Source organism: Oncorhynchus mykiss, chromosome 10, assembly GCF_057628025.1.
Source record: "Oncorhynchus mykiss isolate SJ-2025 chromosome 10, ASM5762802v1, whole genome shotgun sequence".
Taxonomy (NCBI): Eukaryota; Metazoa; Chordata; class Actinopteri; order Salmoniformes; family Salmonidae; genus Oncorhynchus; species Oncorhynchus mykiss.
This window is the reverse complement of record NC_143031.1, coordinates 39064552-39084780: the sequence shown is the minus strand read 5'-3', so window position 1 is coordinate 39084780 and position 20229 is coordinate 39064552. Positions and strand designations below refer to the sequence as shown.

Below are 20229 nucleotides of genomic sequence, written 5' to 3'. Positions count from 1 at the left end.
ATCTGTGTTATGACTTAAAGATTGCTGTACACCATTGGAACCCATCCAACTTGAAGGAGCTGGAGCAGTTTTGCCTTGAATAATGGGCAAAAATTCCAGTGGCTAGATGTGCCAAGCTTATAGAGACATACCCCAAGAGACTTGCAGCTGTAATTGCTGCAAAAGGTGGCTCTACAAAGTTTTAATTTTGGGGGTTGAATAGTTATGCACGCTCAAGTTTTCAGTTTTTTTTGTCTGCCCAGGGAGGTGAATACTTTCGCAAGCCACTGTAATTACAAATGAAAAGCTGAAATGTCTTGAGTCAATAAGTATTCAACCCTTTTGTTATGGCAAGCCTAAATAAGTTCAGGCGTAAAAATGTGCTAAACAAGTCACATAATAAGTTGCAGGGACTCCCTCTGTGTTCAATAAGTAAGGGATAATCAACGAGGGTCTATGTGTTCTATGGAAAAAAATATAAATTACGTGGAAGGTGTAGCGGAGTGGAACTGACCTTTCCCGGAGTTGCATTGTCTTTCATAGAACGTATAGAGCCCCGAGTTGATTATCCCTTTCATACCATGGCTATAATCTAACAGATTTACTGCTACTAAATGTGTTAATTTGCAGGTAAAAATGTGTTCAAGTTCCACTGAAGTAGCCAGCAAGTTTACTAGATAGCTACAATAGTCGGCGTGGTAACCAAACAAACAGACTTGCAAGTTTAGCTAATCAAACCATCAGTCCTACCTAGCTTGCCATTATAAACAATTGAATTCAACAATGCAAATAATATATTCAATTCCACAAAAGCAGCTCAAACATAGAACATGTAAGAATGAACTATAGCCAATCAATTCTACAGTGCAAATATACTGTGTGTTATAGGGAAATAATGCACGCTCCAGAATGCCCTTCAAGCCAATCAGAAAAAAGTATTCAACAATGCTATGGTATAATAATGTTTAACATCATTATGAATGACTACCTCATCTCTGTACCCCACACGTGCAATTATCTGTAAGGTCCCTCAGTCGAGCAGTGAATTTCAAACACAGATTCAACCACAAAGACCAGGGAGTTTTTCCAATGCCTCACAAAGAAGGGCACCTATTGGTAGATGTGTAAACATCTGAGCGTACTGAAGTTATTAATTACACTTTGGATGGTGTATCAATACACCCATTCACTACAAAGATACAGGCGTCCTTCATAACTTAGTTTCCGGAGAGACAGGAAACCGCTCAGGCATTTCACATTGTAGTTACTACACAATACTAACCTAAATGACAGAGTGAAAAGAAGAAAGCCTGTACAGAATAAAAATATTTCAAAACATGCATCCTACTTGCAATAAGGCATTAAAACCTGTTACGGATGATGCGAATTCTCTCTGTACAGGAACCAACATCCGTAACAGGTTAAAGTAAAACTGCGAAATGTGACAAAGAAATTAACTTTAAGTCCGGAATACAAAGCGTTATGTTTGGGGCAAACACAACACAACACATCACACAGTACCACATATTTTCAAGCATGGTAGTGGCTGCATCATGTTATGGGTATGCTTGCAATCGGCAAGGACTAAATAGTTTTTTTAGGATAAAAAGTAACAGAATAGAGCTAAGCACAGGCAAAATCCTAGAGGAAAACCTGGTTCAGTCTGCTTTCCATCAGACACTGGGAGACAAATTCACCTTTCAGCAGGACAATTTCCTAAAACACAAGGCCAAGTACACTGGAGTTGCTTACCAAGATGACATTTAATGTTCCTGAGTGGCTTAGTTACAGTTTTGACTTAAATTGGCAAAAAAAATCTATGGCAAGACTTGAAAATGGCTGTCTAGCAATGATCAACAACCAATTTGACAGAGCTTGAAGAATTCAAAAAAAATAATGTGCAAATATTGTACAATCCAGGTGTGCAATTCTCTTAGAGACTTACCCAGGAAGACTCACAGCTGTAATCGCTGCTAAAGTTGATTCTAATATCGATTGACTCAGGGGTGTGGATACTTATGTAAATTAGATATTTCTGTATTTCATGTGCTAAAATGTCTAAAAACATGTTTTCACTTTGTCATGGTGTAATGTGTGTCGACGGTTGAGAAAATAAATCTATTGAATACATTTTGAACTCAGGCTGTAACACAACAAAATGTTGGAATAAGTCAACGGGTATGAATACTTTCTGAAGGCACTGTATATAGAAACAATGTAACGATATGCGCTGAGAGTCGGGTGTTTTAATAAATAAATGGAACATAACACAAATCAAGAAAAACGGACAACGCACAGACATGAAACAGAAACAATGACGACTGGGGAAGAAACCAAAGGGAGTGACATATAAAGGGCAGGTAATCAAGGAGGTGATGGAGTCCAGGTGAGTATCATTATGTGTGTAACGCTGGTGACAGCCCTAACGCGCAGCCTGGAGACCAAGAGGCCGGAGAGGGAGCACACGTGACAGTACCTCTTCCCCAACGTGTGGCTCCAGCCGCAGGAAGATGACGATCCCAGGGATCAGCAGTGGACCTGTCAATTCTGCGGAGGTGCAGAAACCTGACAAACCGGCTGAGGAGTGAGTGCCTGATGAGCCGGCTGAAACCTCCCCAGTTGCCTCGGTTGAGGCACGGGAACCTGTTCACCCAGCTTAGGCATGGGAGCCTATCGAACCCACTGAGGCATGGGAGCCTACAAACCGGCTGAGGCCTCCCAGGTAGCTCCGGCTCCAACACTCGGACCGACATCACCCCAACACAAAAAAAACACTCCCTGATGCTTCCCTTTGTTGAGTCGTCATTCTGTAACGTGTGCACTGAGAGTCAGGAAGCAAGTTCAGGGAGTGAGTGTTTTAATAAATAAACGTAACATAATACCAAACACGAACAATGCACAGACATGGCACTGGAACAGAAACAATGACGCCTGGGTAAGGAACCAAAGGTAGTTGTCATGTTGGTATGAAAGATCGGGAGACAGGCACAGTACCCCCCCCCCCCCCCCCCCCCCCTTCCCCGACGCACAGTACACCCCCAACGACACCGGCCTCTAGGACGATCACAGGAATGCAGTGAGGGTCGATCAGGACCTGATGCAGCTGCTGAAGTTGCGGCGGCGCCGGACGGACCAGTCACAGAGTCGTTGGACGGACTCGTTGCAGCGATGTCGGACGACCTAGTTGCAGCTGCCGAAGTTGCAGCGGCGCCGGACGGACCAGTCACAGAGTCGTCGGACGGGCCATTCCCGCTGTCTTTCTTTATGGTCGATTATTCTGTCACGGTGGTATGAAAGATTGGGAGACAGGCACAGGAATGCGTAATAGGGTTTTTTATTAAGCCCAAATTACGGTGTGCCGTGTAAAAGCAAGGGGACGAAGACCAAACAAACACGTAACAAAACACAGGGTAGAAACCCAAAACAAAAGAGCAAGGAGTACCTCGAATAAATAACACACAAGCACAATGATTAACACACGGGATGAGACCCCTAATCATCTGCGCAAACCACAATTGCACGAAAGCCAAAACACACAGCACAGGTACTCACACGCACCACACGACATAGTAACAATAATTGACTGCCCAATGGAAACCAAAGGGCACACTTATACAAGTACTAATCATTGGGAATACGGGACAGGTGTGCGTAATGAAAGTTCCAGAGGGATCTGTGACAGGAGTGACATATATAGGGAAGGTAATCAGGGAAGTGATGGAGTCCAGGTACAGTAAGTCTGACGCGCAGGTGTGCGTAACGATGATGACAGGTGTGCGCCATAACGAGCAGCCTGGTGACCTAGAGGTCGGAGAGGGAGCACGTGACAAACAATGTTTGCATACTGTTTTACCCACTTTATATGTATATACTGTATTGAAGTCATGACTCATCCTATATAACTACTGCTGTACACACTTTTTGAATTCATATATTGTCCATAATGTCTAAACACACCATTTATATATATATATATTTATATACAGGATTCTGACATTGCTCGTTGTGATATTGCTCGTTCTGATATTTCTGATATTTGTCAACTTTTAATTTTAAAATTATGTGTGTATTGTTATTGCATTGCTAGATATTATTGCACTGTAAGCATTTTGGCTGCACCTGCGATATCATCTGCAAATCTGTGTACGTGACCAATAAACTTTGATTTTAGATTTTTAAAAAGCCTTCAGCAACCTCACAGTGTAACCAGTGTGAAATGGCTCGCTAGTTAGTTGTGCGCACTAGTAGCGTTTCCATCGGTGATGTCACTCACTTTGAGATCTTGAAGTTTTTTGTCCCTTGCTCTGCGAGGGCCGTGGCTTTTGTGGAGCGATAGGTAACGATGCTTTGTGGGTGACTGTTGTTGTTGATGTGTGCAGAGGGTCCCTGATTCAAGTCCAGGTTCAGGCATGGAGAGTGATGGAAGCAATAGGCCTACTGTTACATTGGCACCGTAATCCGGATCACTCAGTTAGGCTCTGCCCGGTTGCTGCGGCAAAGGGGGTGAGTGTAACCGGTGTGAAATGGCTAGCTAGTTAATGATACGCACTAGCAAGGTTTCAATTGGTGACGTCACTCGCTCTGAGACCATGGAAGAAGTTGTTTCCCTTGCTCTGCAAATGTTGTGGATTTTGTGGTGCGATTGGTAAGGATGCTTCTTGGGTGACATGTTGATGTGTGCAGAGGGTCCCTGGTTTGAGCCCAGGTTGGGGCAAAGAGAGGGACAGAAGCAATACTGTTACATCAGCACACAGATAGTTTGAAAAAAACCTATGTTGATTAATCATCAATCAGGTAAAATATTTGTGCTCTATATTTTTATATCAGTACCAAAATAACCATATGCATTTAATGTTGGACTTAACACTCCTTTGCTTGGTTTGGATGAAACATGCAATAGTTGGAGAGTGAGACAGAATCATTGATGCTTAAAAAACAATCTCTCCTCCATCCCAAGTGTGTCTGCTTACTTTCACGACTGTACTATATCAGTCAACATGGATAGTTTGTTACCAGTAGATAGATAGTTGCAGTAAAGCTTACGCCCTTTCACTCTATAGCCATAAGTATGTTTTAAGTTCAGGTTGTCAGCCACAAAATGTTGTCACGAAAGATCAACATGCCCACAGCATTGAACATACCCTGCCTTGACAATAGACTAGCAATACATGTTGCTGAAGAAATTGTGGTCATTTTCAGCATCATACATTCTCCCCAGCAACAAGAATAAACTTGTTGCTGGGGAGCACATGATGATCACTCCAACCCATCACCCTGGTACAGGTCCTGGGTCAGATGAGCTCCATTACGCACGCACACACGCACGCACGCACGCACGCACGCGCGCACACACACACACACACACACACACACACACACACACACACACACACACACACACACACACACACACTGCTCATAACTCAGCTGTTTTTACAACAGGTGTCCCCACTTAAGCACATGGCTCAGCACAGCCTCTAGAGGTGCACAAGGAATTTTATGGGTGGGGATATGGGTAATAAATACTGGTCAATGTGTTATGGAGAGGCAGGGGAACAAAACAACAAAGAGAGAGAACAAGCCTGTCCCCAGTGTGACACAGCTCTAATGGCCGTACAGTCATGAGAATTGATTTCTGAAAAGAATCCCCATCTGTAAACAGATTGTGACAAAAAAGTGGTAAAATGCTTTAATGAATGGAACAAATTAGCATCAAAGAGGGCCAACATTGAAAACACATTTTCACAACACGTACTACAAAAACACATCTGCTGTGAAATGGCTTGCAAAGGCAAACTGCATATTTATGAAGGCAAAGTGCATCTGACATGAAAGAGAAATTATTATTTTGGCAAATGCTTCAGTACCAGCTCCTTTGGTCTGATAACGCAGAGGGCTCTTTCAAGTCCTCTCCCAGGGCCAGCTGATTGACTTCCATCATTAACACATCCAGTAATGGTTAAACAGCTGAGGACTGCTGTATCCCACACTGTAGTGTTAACTGTTTACCATCAAAAGGTACACATGGTCCTTAGGTCGGTCTACCATTTGGAATCAATACAAAACATTTGCACTGGGGTAACCTCAGTTATTTTGGTTACATGTGACAGACACTGTTCTTACTAGCAGTTTGCACAGTCTGGCATATGTCAGATGTCACATCACACTGCCAGAACCATATTTAGCTATGATGTTGGTTAGCATCCCAGCTAGCACATAACGTTGTGAGAACCATATGTTTCTTAGAACTTGGTGAGAGAGTGGTTGTCATATGGTTATTTTGTATACGACCTTCCCACAACCTTCTGTGAATGGTGCAGGATTGTTGCTTGGCTTTGGAACATTCTCAGCACATTTAAGGAACTGGACAAAAAAACATGATTTTTTTATTTTATTACTATAACAGAAGGTTTACTAAAATGTCAAACATGGTTACATTTATTTCCATTTTAGGTAATGTTCTAGGAACGTTCTCCAACTTGTTTGATGTTGGGAATGTTCTCAAATAGTTCAAGAAAACATTAAGAAACAATGTTCTTCCGTCGGAATTTCAGTACTTCAGTTAAATAAAGGTTAAGCAAAAATAAAAATAAAACTTCAGCATAATGTTTCCAACATGTTTACTCATGGTTCTATTTAAAGTAATGTCCCCAAACATTAAGAAAAATGTCCATAAAAAAACACAAGAAAACTTTAGCAACGTTCAGAGAACATTCTAAAAATGTTATTTAAAAACACATACATTCTGTTCTCAGCATCAACAAAACTCTATCCTCTATCATGTTAAGTGTGTTCTTGTGTGTTGAACATGCCCACTAATTGGCCACACCTGATCTTAATTAGTGTTTGTTTCCTTTGAAATGTTGTCATTTTGAATAGACAAAAATGAACAGCTTTGTCTGAGTTTAAAAAAAACATGGCATGCTAGCTCCATCCTGGTGGCACAGTAGAGTAATTACATGGCTACAGAACAGAAAATCATAGGTTTGAATCTCACAGATGCCATTCCACAATAAAAAAAGAAATGTGTTTGCATGATTAGTGCCTAAGCAAATACATTTAAAATCAAATTGTATTAGTCACATGCGCCGAATACAACAGATGTAGACCTTATAGGGAAATGCTTACTTGCAAGCCCCTAATCGATAATGCAGCTTTAAAAAATACAGATAAGTACAATAACTAAAAGTAACAAGTAATTAAAGAGCAGCAGTAAAATAACAATAGCAAGACTACATACAGGGGGGTACCGGTACAGAGTCAATGTGCGGGGGGGGGGGGGGGGGTACCGGTAAGTTGAGGTAATGTGTACATGTATGTAGAGTTATTGAAGTGACTATGCATAGATGATATCAACAGAGAGAGTAGCAGCGGTGTAAAAGAGAGGAAGGGGGGCAATGCAAATAGTCTGGGTAGCCATTTAATTAGGTGTTTAGGAGTCTTATGGCTTGGGGGTAGAAGCTGTTTAGAAGCCTTTTGGACCTAGACTTGGTGTTCCGGTACCGCTTGCCGTGCGGTAGCAGAGAGAACAGTCTATGGCTAGGGTGGCTGGAGCCTTTGACAATTTTTAGAGCCTTCTTCTGACACCGCCTCGTATAGAGGTCCTGGATGGCAGGAAGATCGTGTGATGTACTGGGCTGTTCTCACTGCCCTCTGTAGTGCCTTGCGGTCAGAGGCCGAGAAGTTGCCATACCAGGCAGTGATGCAACCATGCTCTCGATGGTGCAGCTGTAGAACCTTTTGAGGATCTGAGGACCCATGCAAAATCTTTTCAGTCTCCTGAGAGGGAATAGGTTTTGTATTCCCCTCTTCACGACTGTCTTGTTGTGCTTGGACCATGTTAGTTTGTTGGTGATGTGTACACCAAGGAACTTGAAGCTCTCAACCTGCTCCACTGCAGCCCCATCGATGAGAATGGGGGCATGCTCAGTCCTCTTTTTCCTTTAGTCCACAATCACCTCCTTTGTCTTGAACACATTGAGGGAGAGATAGTTGTCCTGGCACCACACGGCCAGGTCCCTGACCTTATCCCTATAGGCTGTCTTGTCATTGTTGGTGATCAGGCCTACCACTGTTGTGTCATCGGCAAACTTACCGTGCAGTCATGAGTGAACAGGGAGTGCAGGAGGGGACTGAGCACGCACCCCTGAGGGGCCCCTGTGTTGAGGATCAGCGTGGCGGATGTGTTGTTACCCCTCCCTTACCACCTGGGGGAGGACCGTCAGGAAGTCCAGGATCCAGTTGCAGAGGGAGGTGTTTAGTCCCAGGGTCCTTAGTTTTTTGATGAGCTTTGAGGGCGCTATAGTGTTGAACGCTGAGCTCTAGTCAATGAATAGCATTCTCAAGTAGGTGTTCCTTTTGTCCAGGTGGGAAAGGGCAGTGTGGAGTGCAATAGAGATTGCATCATCTGTGGATGATTCCATGTGCTTGGAGTTCAAAACAGTTAACCTCTTAGAGCTCTAGGGGCGCTATTTCATTTTTGGATAAAAAACGTTCCCGTTTTAAGCGCGATATTTTGTCACGAAAAGATGCTCGACTATGCATATTCTTGACAGTTTTGGAAAGAAAACACTCTGAAGTTTCAGAATCTGCAAAGATTTTGTCTGTAAGTGCCCCAGAACTCATTCTACAGGCGAAACCAAGATGATGCATCACCCAGGAATTAGCAGAATTTCTGAAGCTCTGTTTTCCATTCTCTCCTTATATGGCTGTGATTGCGCAACGAATGAGCCTACACTTTCTGTCGTTCGCCCAAGGTCTTAGCAGCATTGTGACGTATTTGTAGGCATATCATTGGAAGATTGGCCATAAGAGACTACATTTTCCAGAGGTCCGCCCGGTGTCCTTTGTCTAAATTTGTGCGTAATCTTCAGGTGCAGGCATTTTCTCCTGGGATTCAGGAGAGAAACCATGTTTCCAAGAACGATGTATCAATGAAGAGATATGTGAAAAACACCTTGAGGATTGATTCTAAACAACGTCTGCCATGTTTTCAGTCGATATTATGGAGTTAATTTGGAAAAAAGTTTGCGTTTTGAGGACTGAATTTATGGATTTTTTTTGGTAGCCAAATGTGATGTATAAAACGGAGCTATTTCTAATACACAAGGAATCTTTTTGGAAAAACTGAGCATCTGCTATCTAACTGAGAGTATCCTCATTGAAAACATCAGAAGTTCTTCAAAGGTAAATGATTTTATTTGAAGGCTTTTATGTTTTTGTTAATGTTGCGTGCTGGATGCTAACGCTAATGCTAACGCTAAATGCTAACGCGAAATGCTAACTCTAGCTAGCTACTTTTACACAAATGATTGTTTTCCTATGGTTGAGAAGCATATTTTGAAAATCTGAGATGACAGTGTTGTTTACAAAAGGCTAAGCTTGAGAGATGGCATATTTATTTCATTTCATTTGCGATTTTCATAAATAGTTAACGTTGTGTTATGCTAATGAGCTTGCTGATAGATTTACACAATCCTGGATACAGGGGTTTTTTCATAGCTAAACGTGACGCAGAAAACGGAGCGATTTGTCCTAAACAAATAATCTTTCAGGAAAAACTGAACATTTGCTATCTGAGAGTCTCCTCAATGAAAACATCTGAAGTTCTTCAAAGGTAAATGATTTTTTTGAATGCTTTTCTGTTTTTTTGTGTAAATGTTGCCAGCTGAATGCTAATGCTAAATGCTACGTTAGCCATCAATACTGTTACACAAATGATTGTTTTGCAATGGTTGAGAAGCATATTTTGAAAATCTGAGATGACAGTGTTGTTAACAAAAGGCTAAGCTTGAGAGCTAGCATATTTATTTCATTTGATTTGCGATTTTCATGAATAGTTAACGTTGCGTTATGGTAATGAGCTTGAGTCTGTATTCACGAACCCGGATCCGGGATGGGGAGATCAGAAAGGTTAACCTAAGCTAGCAGTCTTGTTGAAACATGTTCTCAGAATGTTTTTTAATTACCTTACCTTCTCAGAACATTAATACAACCTCTCAGGAAAACATTCAGGGAACCATAGTAAAATGTTCTCAGAACCTCCCTGCAAACTAAAAATGAATGTTCCCAGAACAGGCAAAATTTTCACATCTGTTCTCAGAACGTTTAAAAACGTTCAGTTTTACCGGTCAGGAAACTCATGGCTTCATTCCCAGAACTAATGGGCAACCAAAAACGTATGTTTCCACAACTTTCAAGGAAGCAAATGTGCTAGCTGGGATATGTCAAACAAACACATTGGGATACACTCAATTCATCTGTGTCATTAGTGAATTGAAATCTAGCAGCAAGAGAACAGAAACCAGATATTGTGGTGATCAAATGGATCAAAAAGCGAACATGAAGAGAGTCACTGTGTGAAAACACTCAACGTGTCAAATATTCTGGGTTGGGAGTATTCATGCTTGCTCTACTACTCTAAAATAGCCCAATGTTGGGAAAAGATTTTAGCTTTCTGTTTCTTCTGTAAGTACAAACTGTACACATTGCAACACGTCTTTCCACAAAAAATTCTAATTGAAGGCACAAAGTAAACCTTGGCATTGCACAAAATTCCCTCTGACTGCCAAGAAGCCCTCACCAGTTGTCCAAATGGAATAGGATCTGCTTTGTGTAATCTCATACTGCATGGATCCTGCACAGTGCAGCTCTAACCTCCGAGCTCAGACTGTGATTCATGGCATGGGACTGTAATACATGGTCTTTCTTCATTTGAATCAAAATGAAAGAAGGACAGACCTGTCAGAGAGCAGGTGGGGGAAATTGTTAACATTCATTCCTTAGGCCTGAGATTGTCGATCATTGCTTTAAAGCTCAGTCTTAATTGAATATGTTTATAATGTAGAACTAAAATCACATATCCAGGTAGCCTCAAAGTTAGAGTGTTGGGCCAGTAACCACAAGGTTGCTAGTTCAAATACTGGACAAGGTTAAAAAAAAATCTATCAATGTAACCTTAAGCATAGCCCTTAATCCTAATTGCTCCAGGGGTGCTGTACAATTGTGACCTCACTCCCTGCAGGGGTCTCAGGGGGAGTTGGGATATGCAAAAAATAAATAAATTATATTACATACATATTACATAAGCAGCCCCCAAATTCTTATTATAGCTATTAATTAATAAATCTATACTCAGCTTGTTCGATAACATTGTCTGTCTTGTTGCCTAATTTGGAAAGACCTTTTGACCGGGGCTGCTTGATCCTTTAAAGTAATGTCCAAGAAATGTAATGGATATTAAGTTGAAATCAAATTGAACTATAAATGGCTGTTATGGAAGACAATGAGTCAGCCAATGGTCACATCTTAAAATGAGCTCTGCTGTCTCCTGCTCCATGCAAAGGGGAAAAACAGCATTATCTAATGTAGTGAGTTGGTGTTCTCAGTCCTGTCAAAGGCCTTGTCATGTAATGCTGTCTGAGTACATGGGTGCCCCAGGAGAACCTAATACAAGCAGAGAGGGGATGGGCAGAACAAGGAGATGAGCCAATTGGTCAATCTGTCATCTCTTTGGCTAATTTTATTTAAAAAGAGTGAAGTTAGCCAGCAGCTTCATTCTTGCAATTTGGACAGGTCTCACAGTAGGAGGCCTGATCGGTTGCGGGCCATTACACAGCAGTGTTTCAAATGACACTGGGAGACCGAAAATTACATTAAGCTCCTTTATTGTATTTTCAGCCTGCCTCAGGCAAGTAATTGACCTTGGTGGATTTGTGAGGTACAGTGCCTTCAGAAAGTATTCACACCCCTTGACTTTTTCCACATTTTGTTGTGTTACAGCCTGAATTTAAAATGGATTTGTTGCGTTGAGATGTTGTCACTGGCCTACAGATAATACCCCATAATGTTAAAGTGGAATTATGATTTTTGATGAATAGAATTCATACAAAATGAAAAGCTGAAATGTCTTGAGTCAATAGGTATTCAACCCCTTTGTTATGGTGACTCACTTTGTGTGCAATAATAGTGTTTAACATGATTTTTGAATGACTACCTGTACATCTCTGGCAATACGGACATTCAACTCCCTCCAAAGATTTTCTATTGGGTTCAGGTCTGGAGACTGGCTAGGCCACTCCAGGACCTTGAGATGCTTCTTACGGAGCCACTCCTTAGTTTCCCTGGCTGTGTGTTTCGGGTCGTTGTCATGCTGGAAGACCCAGCCACAACCCATCTTCAATGCTCTTACTGAGGGAAGGAGGTTGTTGGCCAAGATCTCATGATACATGGCCCCATCCATCATCCCCTCAATACGGTGCAGTCATCCTGTCCCCTTTGCAGAAAAGCATCTCCAAATAATGATGTTTCCACCTCCATGCTTCAAGGTTGGGATGGTGTTCTTGGGGTTGTACTCACCCTTCTTCTTCCTCCAAACACGGCGAGTGGAGTTTAGACCAAAAAGCTCTATTTTTGTCTCATCAGACCACATAACCTTCTCCCATTCCTCCTCTGGATCATCCAGATGGGCATTGGCAAACTTCAGACGAGCCTGGACATGCGCTGGCTTGAGCAGGGGGACCTTGCGTGCGCTGCAGGATTTTAATCCATGACGGCGTAGTGTGTTACTAATGGTTTTCTTTGAGACTGTGGTGCCCCACGAGGTGAGATCTTGCATGGAGCCCCAGACCGAGGGTGATTGACCGTCATCTTGAACTTCTTCCATTTTCTAATAAATGTGCCAACAGTTGTTGCCTTCTCACCAAGCTGCTTGCCTATTGTCCTGTAGCCCATCCCAGCCTTGTGCAGGTCTACAATTTTATCCCTGATGTCCTTACACAGCTCTCTGGTCTTGGCCATTGTGGAGAGGTTGGAGTCTGTTTGATTGAGTGTGTAGACAGGTGTCTTTTATACAGGCAACGAGTTCAAACAGGTGCAGTTAATACAGGTAATGAGTGGAGAACAGGCGGGCTTCTTAAAGAAAAACTAACAGGTCTGTGAGAGCCGGAAATCTTACTGGTTGGTAGGTGATCAAATACTTATGTCATGCAATAAAATGCAAATTAATTACTTAAAAATCCTACAACGTGATTTTCTGGATTTTTGTTTCAGATTCCGTCTCTCACAGTTGAAGTGTACCTATGATAAAAAATTACAGACCTATACATGCTTTGTAAGTAGGAAAACCTGCAAAATCGGCAGTGTATCAAATACTTGTTCTCCCCACTGTATATGTAAGGTCCCTTAGTCGAGCAGTGAATTTCAAACACAGATTCAACCACAAAGACCAAAGAAAATAAAGGCACAGTAGATGGGTAAAAAAAATACATTGAATATCCCTTTGAGCATAGTGAAGTTATTAATTACACTTTGGATGGTGTATCAATACACCCAGTCACTTCAAAGATACAGATGTCCTTCCTAACTCAGTTACTGGAGAAGAAGGAAATCGCTCAGGGATTTTACCATAAGGCCAATGGTGACTTTAAAAATAGTTTAATGGCAGTGATAGGAGAAAAATGAGGATGGATCAACAACATTGCAGTTACTCCACAATACTAACCTAATAGACAGAGTGAAAAGAAGAAAGCCTGTACAGAATACACATATTCCAAAACATGCATTCTGTTTGCAATGACATTCAAGTAAAACTGCAAAAAATTGCAAAAAAATGAACTTTACGTTTGGAATACAAAGTGTTATGTTTGGGGCAAATCCAATACAACACATTAAAAAAGAAATGGAATGGAGCTAAGACCGGCAAAATCCTAGAGGAAAACCTGTTCCAGTCTACTTTCTACCAGACACTGGGAGATGGATTCACCTTTCAGCAGGACAATAACCTAAAACACAAGATCAAATCAACACTGGAGTTGCTTACCAATAAGGCAGTGAATGTTCCTGAGTGACTGAGTTACAGTTTTGACTTAAATTGGTTTGAAAATCTATGGCAAAACCTGAAAATGGTTGTCTAGCAATGATCAAAGACCAATTTTATAGAGCTTGAAGAATTTAGAAAAAGATTATGGACAAATGTTGCACAATCCAGGTGTGGAAAGCTCTTAAGAGACTTACCCAGAAAGAGTCATGGCTGTAATCGCTGCCAAAGGTGCTTCTAACATGTATTGACTCAGGGGTGTGAATACTTATGTAAATGAGATATTTCTGTATTTCATTTTCAATACATTTGCAAACATTTCTAAAAACAGGTTTTCACTTTGTCATTATGAAAAAAAATCTATTGAATCCATTTTGAATTCAGGGTGTAAGACAACAAAATGTGGAATAAGTCAAGGGGTATGAATACTTTCTGAAGGAAATGTACAATATATTCTCCACACATGAAATACTGTATGTGCAGAGGACCAAACCAAGTTGGCAGTTATATTAGAGGTGTACAAAACAGACAATTATTTGACGTAATAGGCCTCTGATTTAGTAACACTGCAGTCTCGGCCCTCAGATCTGTCTGTGTTTAAAGCTATCCCCTATAAAACTGACAACTCCACTTTGCAGTGAGACAGAGAGGAGGCATATCCAGTGCATGAAACTGACATATTCTGAAGACTAACGGAATGTCTACATATGTTATTCTGACAGTCCCCATGCTGAGTGTTTCAGTTTACATTATGGTACACAGAGCATACAAGGACTCCAGGCTTTCATATGACTCACTCTCACAATCCATTTCCAATGCAACCACAAACTGTGCACTCCAGAAAGAATGAATAAACACCTTGGAATAAAAAAAATGATGTTAACCTTGATGACATTTGACTGTGAAGTAAAGACAGATGGGCTTTGCGGTGCGAATACAGCTCTGTGATTAAATTCAGTGACACATGTAGGTGATGATAATGAGGAGGAACGACAGGTGAACATGAAGCTTTTCCTTTCAACAGCAGCAGCCATCTGTGTAGGGGCATGTATCCCAGCGATCCCACTTCTACCTGTTACAGCGGTGACCCCGCACTCTTTGTGCAGGTGAAGAATCACAAACGTTCTGTGCTTGTAAAGATCAATGCCACCCTCAATACATTGCTTAAGCTCCACATGAAGAAAACACAGGAGAGGTTGGGTTCCCTCCCTTCTTCCTGCTTTGTCTCTTAAACCAAAGGTGATAGAGACCAAAACAGATCAGGTGTCACAGAAGGTTTGCTCACCGCACGAGCATCTCGTCTGGTTTTGATGTAGGTGAAAGTGCCCTGAGCCTGAGCCGTGTGATCATACATGGATAGTCTGGTGTCATTTCAGTCCAGTGAAAATATACATTTGCGGTTGACCTAACCCTCCATAATGCCTATCCTTTCACATATTTTGGGGGGCTCTTTTGGAGAGGCCTTTCCCTCCATACAGTACTTTCTTCATTTCGTTTTCCTTGAATTTTTATAGGGGAGTCACTTTTTCACGCTGATCTTGGGAATGCGCGTAGTTCAAGGCCAGGCAAGCATTCCTGAAGCAGCCAAAGACCCTGGCATTTCTGGGCTCTGCCAACGCCTCTCTGGCATGCAGCACCATTGTGCTTGCATGTATCTTTGTCACCAGTGGAAATCTTTCCTGGCACCAATCTAACATACTACTTTCTAACTCCTATGGCTCAAGTGTCAAACGCACATTAGTTTGCAATTTCCCCATGTACTGGCATTTTCAAACTGCCAGGATTGGCAATTTACCTGCCTAACATCAGGTCGCTTGCGCTGAGGTGGGAGGGGTGGCAATATTACAGGTGTGTCCTTAAAAATAAGCAAAAAAGTGACAATTTCATGCAGCGCTAATGGAAAGTTTTAAAACCCACCAAATGCAGCTGTTAACGGTAACGCAGGTGATAATGGCATGGATTTTGAGAGTGGAAAGAGAGATATGCCTTTTGTGCCAGTGAATCTCGTATTTATAAACATAAACAACTTTTGGTTTTCCCCCATTTCATTTAATTTGATTTAAAACCAAGCATAGCCCTTAATCAATGCTGGTTTAGCAGCAAAGCATAGGTGCATCTTTATATCCTGGCCATTAGCTAAGTAGCCTATAAATAAAGGGGTTTAAATGGTCTACTGAGAGTGCTTTGAAATATTAAGCTTTTGCCCTCATATGTTTTCATTATTCACAATTGACATACTTAATATATCTTGTTCAAGTTGCCCACTGGGCAGATGTCAATTCAATGTCTATTCCACGTTGGTTGAACGTCATTCCATAAAAATTACGTGGAAACACATTTTGAAAGAGCTGACCTCGTCCGATTACAAATGACGCACTCTTCCAAACTATTCAGGCCTCCTATCATGCCATATCAACGGCAGATTGTTTTTGAGGATCTGCCTTGCACATAGGCAATGATACAATTGACAGGAGCCTAGTATTATGTATAGAAGTGCAAATGTTATGGTAAAGACATATATGTCTACCCCAGCTAGCACATTTGGTTCCTTTGAAGTTGTGGGAACATACGTTTTTGGTTTCCCATTGGTTCTGGGAACAAAGCCATATGTGTCCTGACCGGTAAAACTGAACGTTTTTTTAAACGTTTTGAGAATGGAAGTGAACATTTTGTCTGTTCTGGTAACATTCTTTTTAGGTTGCAGGGAGGTTCTGAGAATGTTTTACTATGGTTCCCTGAAAGCTTTCCTGGGAGGTTTTATTCATGTTCTGAGAATGGAAATTATAGGTTATTATGAGGTTTTTGAATAGCTTCCTTAAAAGTTTCAATAAGACTTTTAATAACACTGCTAACGTAGTTTAACTGCTTAGAACTCCAAGCACAGATATAAATTAATTTGCTTAGGCATTAATCAAGCAAACATATAATTTTTTTAATTTTAAATATGGCACATCTCACTGACTCACTTATCAACCTATGATCTTCTGTGGTCTGTCCATGGGATTTGTCCACTGCACCACCAGGATGGAGCCATGTTTTATAAACTCATATAAAGCTGTTCATTTTAGTCTATTCAAACAGACCCCCTTTCAAAGGAAACAAGCACTCATTAAGATCAGGTGTGGCCAATTAGTGGGTGTGGCCAACACACTTGAACACACTTAACAAGATAGAGATAGAGTTTTGTTGATACTGAGAACGGAATATATACGTTTTTAAATAACATTATGCAGAAGTAATGGAATTCCCACAGGGGAACGTTGGTTCTTAACATTCTCTGACTTATTTCAGAACATTCCCAATGTCAAACCAGTTAAGGCGTCCACATGCTTCCCAGCCGAAACAGTTCAGAAGAGTTCGGTGAGTGTTTTTCGGCTGTTCGGGCACACAACATTTTTTTCTGGAGGCAAGCCGAAGTTTGTTGCCGAAGTCTACGCCCCTTCGTCGGTGATTGGTCAACAGTAGGGATTCTTCAATAAAGTCTTTGTTGTCATTCAATGAGAGATTACTTGTTTTCATGCACATTTTTTCAATTACATTTCATTAGTTAGATGTAAAATTGTGCAACTAAGACTTCCTCGGCAAAACCATCAAAATGAATGATAGATTTCTTGAGTTATCTTAGATTATTTTCAGGAAGTGTATATTGGCTACAATGTCTCAAAATGGACAAACTGTACATTTGCCGCTTTTTTCTTGCTTTTCAAGCGAGTATGCGAGCACACTTGTTTATTCGGCTAGCCGACTTCGCCGAACTGAAGCATGCTGACGCCTTCAGAGAACGTTCCTAGAACATTACCGACAATGTAATTAAATGTACCACGTTTGTACTTTTACAAAACATTCTGTTAAAGTAATACCAAGAAAATTACAATTATTTTGTCAAGTTGCTTAAATGTGCTGAGAATGTTCCAAAGCCATGCAACTCTCCTGTACCAATCACAGAACATTGTGGGAAGGTTTTATGCAAAATAACGATAGGACAACCAGGCTCTCACCAAGCTCTAAGAAACACATGGTTCTCTGATATGCTCGCTGGGACGTGTGAACACAATGCAATGGAACGAGAGAAGCGATTTATGATATCATGCTTCTGACCCCATCCTGTTTAGAAATATTATTGTTCTTTTAAAAAACAAACAGCTTGTTTTCCGTTTTCTATCAAGCCCTCTATAGGCTACCCTAGGCTACTATGGCTGGTTCAACAGCAATGCATTGTCTTTTTTATCCTGGCCTTGCAAAGTAGCCTATCTATAAAAGGTGTTTAAATGGTCTATTCGTCAGAGTGCCTTGAATTGAAAATATACTGCACATCCTAAAACATACATCTACATTCAGCAGATGCTCTTATCCAGAGCAACTTGCTCAAGGGCACATCAACAGATTTTACAAATAGTCAGCTCAGGGATTGAAACCAGTTACCTTTCAGTTACAGGCCCGACGCTCTTAACCGCTAGGCTACCTACCTGCCGCCCCAGCTATGAAAATAGCAAAAAATATTTCTGACATACCTCCAGAACTATTGCGCTACTGCCAGCGATTAGATTAACCATTGCGTTAATATTGTTAAAATAGAGCCCCTAATATCCTATTCCCTAAATGTGCTTGGTGACTGACACATCATTAGTGTACATAAGGGGAGATCTTCAGCATTAAGCCTAAAGAGCAGTGATCTGGGATCACAGAACCATTTCTTCCCTATAGTATCTCTCCACTGAAAACACAACATTGGAACTGCACCACATTTACATGTAAATAAATCCTCAGAGCAGAAAGGGGCGGCTTTCAAAACACATGTCAATCATCTCCTCAGCCTTGCCTTACTGGAGGTAATCAGAGGAAAGGAACATTGCCTCACTAGCCAAACCTGATCCTGGCAGGATCTTTCCAACCTTAATGTGTGTGAAGCTGAGGTATGTAGACTCACTTCAACTGATATCTAAGCAGCAGTAGCCCACAATGGAATGAGAGAGTGAGCGAGTGAGTGAGAGAGAGAGAGGGAGAAGAGAGACTAAAACCCTCTCTAATGACAGAGTGCCCAAACTAATTACTGCATTGTAAAATGTACACATGCAATGCATCTCAGGCTTTGAATTGAACACCACATCAAAAACCCCAGTGCTCACCCCTGTCAAACCAAGAAACCAGGAGAATGGCCGCAAAAAATAATTACTTAAGGTCTGGTTTCATACCAACAGCATAAAAGTGGGGAACAACATTTCCCTCCCAAAGTGCACAGATCCAGCCTCTGTAAACAAAACTAAACATCGCTGGCGTTACAAGAAATACCACCCCGACCATGAACCTTGCAGCATACAGGGTTCAGCCTGCTCTGTCCCTGCTATCTTGATTACATGAGTCTTTTCCCTGGAGGAAAAACTTTGATGTATACCCATCCGTCCAGCCATCAAATTAACTAGAACATTAAAGTTGAAGGCATTCTCTGAATGTAATGAAATCATTGCTCTGAAAAAGAATCCATACCTGAATCAAGTCGTTTATTCTGCTGGCTCCTTTTGGTGCGATGGACGGCATTTTCTCTGTCTTCTGTGAGGTGAGAGTTTTCCTCACTGTTCCCCAGAGGCAATCTATTCTGTTGGTCAGTGAGGGATACAAAAAAAGTGCTGTAAAATTTAAATAGAACTGTAGTTTTCAATGGTCTCTTTATAATTTCAAGCCTCTGTAGGACCTCTTAACTAGCCAGTCATGAGAACTTGCATAAGACATACGAAGTGTGTTCATATTATCTCATAACATTTATTGAAATCAGGGGCAATGTATGGAAAAAGGAGACAAACTTGATGTTTTTTCAACTAATATTTCAAATCCAGACTGGAACCCTGCTGGGTGGATTAGATTTGTGTCTGTATTTTGGCTTTTGTTGACATAGAATGGAATTACTTGGCTTTGTTCACTTGGAGTATTTATGAGACCTGCACCTGTGGAACATAAATTAGACCAAACTGCAACGCGATCAGCAGAGTACCTCTCTACAGACACTAAGAAGAGGGGATAGGGAATAGGGGAGATGGAGAAAGGTTAACATTTCAGTCGCATGCCCAACTCCAGGGGAAACAACGTGAAAACATGATTCCATTGATGGAAGGCATCAGGCTTATGTGAATGGTACAAGATGCAGAAAACCAAACCCAGGCAGAGTCTCTATCTGATGGATAGTAGAGCAGGCCGCTTGTTTCCATGTCTCCTACTTGATAGTGTAGTATTGATTACTCATTGAAAATAGCACATTTTATGACAATAGAAAGCAGTAGCCATCAATTCCAAAAGTCCACCAATAACCTTAAGACAGGCAAAGAAACATGACTTTTGACTGGGTTTGAACATGGGTCATCTGCGTGCCACAAGAATGTGTTAGCCCGCTGAGATAATGCCTGGGCAAACAGTTATAGGGGAGTTCTGCCTCCAAAATATTA

The 20229-nt window shown here is 41.3% G+C and overlaps 1 protein-coding gene across 4 annotated transcripts in view; it reads right to left on the bottom strand.

The window, feature by feature from the left end:
• The window catches only part of LOC110533846 (uncharacterized), a 62259-nt gene that overhangs the window by 11297 nt on the left and 30733 nt on the right, over positions 1–20229 (bottom strand). For all 4 annotated transcript variants that reach the window (XM_021618387.3, XM_021618388.3, XM_021618389.3 and 1 more), the window contains exon 2: positions 19280–19388. In XM_021618387.3, coding sequence (XP_021474062.1) covers positions 19280–19388 — 109 coding nt within the window. The remainder of the gene's footprint in view (positions 1–19279; positions 19389–20229) is intronic.